At 39.2% G+C, this 6,569-nt stretch overlaps 1 protein-coding gene across 1 annotated transcript; it reads right to left on the bottom strand.

Moving 5' to 3' along the window:
• Positions 1–730: 730 nt before the first annotated feature.
• On the bottom strand, positions 731–5,426 carry LOC115017979 (extracellular calcium-sensing receptor-like). Its single transcript, XM_029446753.1, has 9 exons — positions 5,317–5,426; positions 4,548–4,836; positions 4,367–4,453; positions 3,986–4,177; positions 3,275–3,544; positions 3,011–3,214; positions 2,716–2,922; positions 1,738–1,861; positions 731–1,623 (listed from the first exon to the last, which is right to left on the bottom strand). Exons 1-9 carry the CDS (start codon positions 5,364–5,366, stop codon positions 731–733), a joined length of 2,316 nt encoding a protein of 771 aa, XP_029302613.1. The 5' UTR covers positions 5,367–5,426.
• Between the last annotated feature and the right edge of the window lie 1,143 nt (positions 5,427–6,569).

The following is a 6,569-nucleotide window of genomic DNA, read 5'->3' as shown; positions in this document are numbered from 1 at the left end:
TTCCAGCTCATACCTACCAGCTATAGTTATCTTCAGGCATCTTTTTCAACAGAAAAATTCAGGCGGAGTATATTTTCTTCAAATTCAGTATATTCAGACCACTATTACTCAGTGCCAGAAGCACTTGGAGTGATTCTGAACAATAAGAGTGTTTGTCGTTTTCAGGTATTTTTGGGTAAATTCAGCCGAATGGTAAGAGGTTAATGGTCATGGTCATCTTGTGCACAATTGTACACCTTTTTTCTGGTCATTGCCCTGATACTTGCAACCTGTGCCATGCTCCATGCTCCTCCCTCCATGTGCATTTCATCCCCATATTGTGTTCTAAAAGCCTTGTTTATTTATTTATAGAAATCTGTTTCTCTACAAACAATTAATGAAAACTAATGATTCTTTTCTAGTTTGTACAATTTTAAACCCATTGACCTTGGATTAATCCAAAACTAAACTCACAGGTGTAACAGATCAGCAGAAAATATTTTCCCAACAAACTCCAAAGAACAATCACCAATAAATATCTTTATTTATTCAAATTATACATGAAAGTAATATATTCCTTCCAGTTATATATATATATATATATATATATATATATATGTATTTCCTTGTACTATATTTGCATTGTTACATACAACTATCCAGTCAATACAAATGTGAATTAAATTCTAATTTCTTTCATGATTCTGAACATTGAATAGAAATCTCTAGGTTACATTAAGTGATGCTACTTTTATTTTCCCATTAGGTGCTGTTTTGTATTCTTCTCTGGCTTCAGTAAAATAATGTAACACTTTGGAGCAAACAGGCAGAACAACAAGCCAAAGCTGGAAGCCAGAATGGCAAATGACTCCACTGCATCTGCATAATTTCCAGGAGAGCTGATATAAGCAGGAATGAATGCTAGCCACACAGCACAGAAGATCAACATGCTAAAAGTTATGACCTTGGCCTCGTTAAAGTTGCCCGGCAACTTACGGGCCAGAAAGGCCAGTACAAAGCACAGGCAGGCCTGTAGACCAATATATCCCAGAACACACCAGAATGCGAGGCTGGAACCGACGCTGCACTCCAGTATGATCTTTGAAATTTCATAATGTGTATTTCGGGATGGAAAAGGGGGAGCATCAATGAGCCAGGTTGCACAGATAACCACCTGAATTAGAGTGCAACTGAAAATAATGGCCCTCTGCTGCTTGGGCCCCAGCCACTTCATGATGTTGTTCCCTGGCCTGGTGGCAGTGAAAGCAGCCAACACCACCAGGGTCTTCCCCAGTATGCAGGAGATGCAAAATGAAAATGTGATGCTAAAGGCAGTGTGGCGCAGCATGCAGGACCAATATGTTGGCTCTCCAATGAACACCAGGGAACACAGAAAACACAGAGTCAGAGCAAACAGGATGAAGAAGCTGAGTTCAGAGTTATTCACACGGACGATGGCTGTGTTTATATAGTGGAAAAAGACTACAAAGACAGCTATAGTAAGGCAGGCACCCACCACAGAGATCACTGTCAGGGCTATACCCAAGGAATCATAGGTTAGGAACTCCACCTTCTTGGGGATGCAGGCAGTTCTGTCATTGTTTGACCAGAAGTCCTCAGGACAAAAGGTGCACTCTATTGAATCTAAAGGGGGGAAAAAGAAGAGTAGCTCAAGTATTCAATGTTCAAATATTACCTGATGGTAATAGAATATATACAATTTGAATTGTTATTTATATTGCTTGGTTTTAAGCTCACTTGTCTGATTGCTAATTTTGCCACTATCACATGGTACACAATCAAAGCAGCAGACAGGCTCCCCACGACGGACAGCTTTCCGGGACCCTGGAAGACAGCTGTTACTGCATACAGACACCGGCACCTATAGAAAACAAATATTGGTTTTCAGGTCTGCAGTGTGAGAGGAGGGTGTCGAAATTCTTAGTCAATTCCTTGAGGCCATTTTCTGAAAAAAAAGACTATTCTGATAATTGAGTCCTCCATTTATTAAACAAAAGAAACATCAATCTATGATGATTCTCGCTTTTTAAATGTGAGGATATGCTGCTTTTCTCTGTTGAATATCACTGTAAATGGAATTGCATTGCATTCTGTATTGTTGGTTGGACATAAGTAATTTGTATATGTCATTTAGACTCTTGGAAATTGTGATGGGCATTTTATAAACGGGAGGAAAACAGTGGAGAGGCTTATAGCTGTAATTTGCACACTGGTGACAGGGTTATTGTCCATCAGCTATTTAAGAATATGTAGCTTCATTCACTTTAACAATAGCTCTATGGTATCTATATAAAATACATTTAACATCATAAAGTGGAAACAATTGACTTGCTGCAGAATATTTACCTGTGGTAAAAAAAAGCCAACATTCTTCAGTTTCAGGATTTAATTTAGTATAATAATAATAATAATAATAATAATAATAATAATAATAATAATAATAATAATAATAATAATAATAATAATAATAATAATACAAATAGCCTTTGTGCCTTTGTTTGTGTTAGGAATGTTTCCTTTTCATGCAATCAACATTACTAATGTTTTATCTCTATTTAGTCTGTACTTTTTACTGTATGAATGCAAAGAAACATCTGATCCATCTCGTCCTGCCCTCCTGACTTACCTCCACCTTAACCTACAGAACTTCAACAGTTGGCATCTGATGAAGGTAAAAACACAGTGTGAGCAGCTTGCCTCACTCTGATGCCCTGCCCACATCATCTTGTCCTCCTGGATCACCAGCTCCTTTCCGGCAGGCTTGGTTCCATCAAACAACCCCACGTTGACAAATTCAATGCTCCCGCCTGTGCCTCTCTGCCAGTTGAGGATATCATAATAGGGTATGGAGTCGCCCTTCAGGTCAAAGTTCACCTCCTCCCCGGCAATGTTAAATGCTACTTCCTGGAGGTAGTGCTGGAGCTTTAAAACCAATAGATCATACAAAATACAAAAATAAATCTTTAAATAAGACTTACAGTGCAATAAAAGTAATAACATTTAAATATACCTGCCACGGGTGTATGTTTTTGCTTTGAGCACATGAGTTGTTTTGGAAAGGGCCACTGCCCGGTTGACAGAGAAGAAGGTTGTGCAGGGAATGAGCAATTGCATATACAGCCTTATAGACATTATAAGCCACTCTAGGGCTGGATGTATTCATGTAGGCTGAATGCTGCTCTAACAGGGACTCCTCTCCTGAGCAGGGAGGCAACTGGGAGACAGGCGACAGAGAAGAATCACAACCATACAGAGCCTCCCACAGCTCCTTAACCAGAATATTATTGGAATACCTCTGAGGGTTGACTGTCTGCAGGTAGTCACTGAGACTGGAGATATGACCTTTTCTGATGCCAAACCCAATAGTGCCCCCTAGGTATGGGTAATACTCGCTCCCTGTAAAGACGGATGCTGTGACCCAGGCCTCACTAGCCACCCACTGGATTCCAGTGATGTTCTGTGTCATATAGTCCCTCAAGAAAGGTGTCATCTCCCCCTCAGCTGAAAATACCACCACCACTTTTGCCGAAGAGCTACGCATCACCTTTACAGTGAGGCAGATGATGAAGAATGAAAGAGTTTCACAAGGAAGAGAGAAGGCAAAAAGAAAACATGTTAAAACTAATGGACATTGAGCAGGACTCGTACACTATCTGAAATAATTGCTTTTGTTTTTTAAAGTCATTATATATATAATTCGAACATTTCCAAATATGTTGACATCTAGAGGTAATATAAAAAAAGACACTTTGACAAACAGCAGTGAATACCAATCCCCTCATCCCCTCCACTCCAAGTATCCAACCTTAGGATACTGGTAAAAAGGGGCTGAAAGCAACATATAAACTGCAACACATGTCACCAGGATTTTCTACTTCTTATGACAATATAACAAATAAATTCCCCATATACAGACTGGCACTGGTGTAGAATCAGCACCTGGATTTGATTAAACATCTCTAATGATATTAAACTTTGCATTTACCTGCATGATCTCCAGAGCCCTCTGGCGATTGTAGAGCAGAGGGATCATTTCTTGGTACGCTACACACACTTCGGTACCCTGTAATTCTCTAAGTAAACCTTGCACAGCGAAGCGCCCATATTCATGGTCCCCTCGCACCAGCCCCACCCAAGTCAAGTTGAAGCGTACCAGCAGCTGAGCAATGGCTTTCACCTGGGTTCAACAGAATAGAGACATTTGGTACATAGCCATTTAGAAAAAGGAGTTAACTGACATCATTTTAATATTATATGTTTAAAAATGATTTGCTCTTGTTGAGCCAGACAAGACATAAATGCATGACAAGGTCTTTTTACACTGAAAGATTATGAACCGCTTTTTAATCTGAGGCCAAGCTTTTACCTGATAGTCATCATTAGGGATTACTCTGAAGAAGGTGGGATAGTTTCTTCTGTCAGTGAGACATGCACACGAAGAAAAGTAGCTGACCTGTATAAAGAAGGACAAATAAAGAGTATAGTAAAACATAATATAGGGTATAAATACTTAAATTGTTTTGGGATTACAAAAGAGTAATCTTTACCATGGGGATTCTGAATGGCTGCAGGATTCTTGACACCACGATAGATTGAGCAGAACCAGATTCCCCAATCACAGCGAGGAGCGGAGAGGCGCCGCTGCACATGGGAGAGTTATCCTCACTCAGCCCGTTCAACACAGACAGAGCAGCCCTCTGGCCGGTCAGTGGATATGCACATGAATCAAAGATTTTGTACCCAAGAGTATAATTGGGCAATAGCTCGGCACTCTGGTTTATCTCCTCCACTGCCAGCCTCATAGTCTGAGCCCAGCGGAAGGCCCTGGGATCAAAGCTGTAGCCCAGCAGACACAGATGCACACGCCACACACACATTGAACACATCAAGTGTGTAGAAAAGATAAAATGATGATGCTAACTTGAAGTTAATCTAAATTGCATCTTTGCATCTATCTTGCCATCTTCCAAATGTACACACCAAGTTATATACTTCTTTCTAGGAAACTTCTTGGGAAGTATTTGGAAATGATTATGGAATTAGCCACCCATAAAATAATTAATTACTATGACTTTTGTCTCTCTCTGGAACCTTTTTTTTTTTCTAACCTAAATCTCTAACCCATACTCAAATTGCAATTCAGTTCAAGCCAACACTGTTTACATGAATGTTTTCTTACATGTTATGCTAGATTATCACAGAATACTAAATACAAATATATGCTGTGCAATCCATTCAATGAAAAAAAACATGTTTGATGCACAAAATCACACAGTTAAATACTCACACTATGATTTCCACATCTGTCAAACTCACCCATTGCACATCACTGGCGGTGGTCTGTAGGTGAAGTTGATGTCTGGCATCTCCTGGTTATAGTGAAGGGGGAAGATCCCCCCAATAATATAGTCACCCTTGGCCACAAAGCCTGGCTGAAAGCTGTTTTGAAGTGTGCACACTTTCGCTGAAGATGGGGGTGGAGAGGCGAAGCTGGACATTTGGTTATATGGTATAGTGAGGACAGAGAGAGAGTAAAGCAAGGGGAATAACACAAGTAGAGTCATATTCACACGTCCACAAAGAGAGAGAGAGAGAGAGAGAGAGAGAGAGCAAGGAATTAGACAAGTTATATACCATATGTTAACCTGTCATTCTTGCATGTTATTAATGACAGACTGACACTGGATTGGATATCAGGAGCCCCACCCAATTTACTAAAGTGAGTTAATGCAGACTGAATGATACAAAAATAAATGATGTAACAGGACAATGATACTGGAGAAATAATGTCTTATTTTAAAAAAACCTTCCACTATAGAGGGAGAGTTGTTGATTTAACTCTGTAGTTTGAGGCACTGGTTAATGGTATTGCCTTATTTCAAATATGGTTTCCATGCGAGTAGGTTGTCCACTAATCACAGTGTTGGTGGTTTTCAAATGTATTAGGCTTGCAAAGCTATCTAGTTAGTTTTTATTTATTTTGAATATGATGAACGTAATTCCAATGTCAAAACAAAGCAGTAATACAAATTGATTATGAAAACGTTAAGGACAAAAGAGAAAACTTCAAAAATGTTTTTTATGTTTATTCATGAATTAAATATCAGATAAATTGATGAAAACTCTGTATTACAAAAGAAATGCTACAATATCTGATTTTACTCATATACTACTACTATATGTACAGTGAATGTACAGCAGCTGTCTAAATCTCTGCAGTACAAAATAAAAACTAATGTACAGCAAACAATACTAAATATAGTCAGTATGATGTATGAAACAAAAGTAATCTGTCTTCTTTCATCTGTTTGCTAATGTATGTGCAATGTGCATAAGGTCCAAAGGTCAACAAACTCAATTAGGAGAAAATAAACTATTCAATCTAAACTATAAAAAACTGAGGTGTGTGCAGGAGGGTTACTGGCTTAAATGAAGTCACAACTACTGTATTTGGGCGGTACCCTCAGATGTATGCGTGCGAACTCCAGTGCATAAATCAGCTGCGTCCTGGAGTATTGTACTCCTTTGTACGTCTCCAGAAAGGGAAGCTACTCCTCGTACATTCAGCC

This window comes from Cottoperca gobio, chromosome 13, assembly GCF_900634415.1.
Source record: "Cottoperca gobio chromosome 13, fCotGob3.1, whole genome shotgun sequence".
NCBI lineage: Eukaryota > Metazoa > Chordata > Actinopteri > Perciformes > Bovichtidae > Cottoperca > Cottoperca gobio.
The sequence above is the reverse complement of the archived record's forward strand: the minus strand, read 5'-3'. Positions and strand labels throughout refer to the sequence as shown.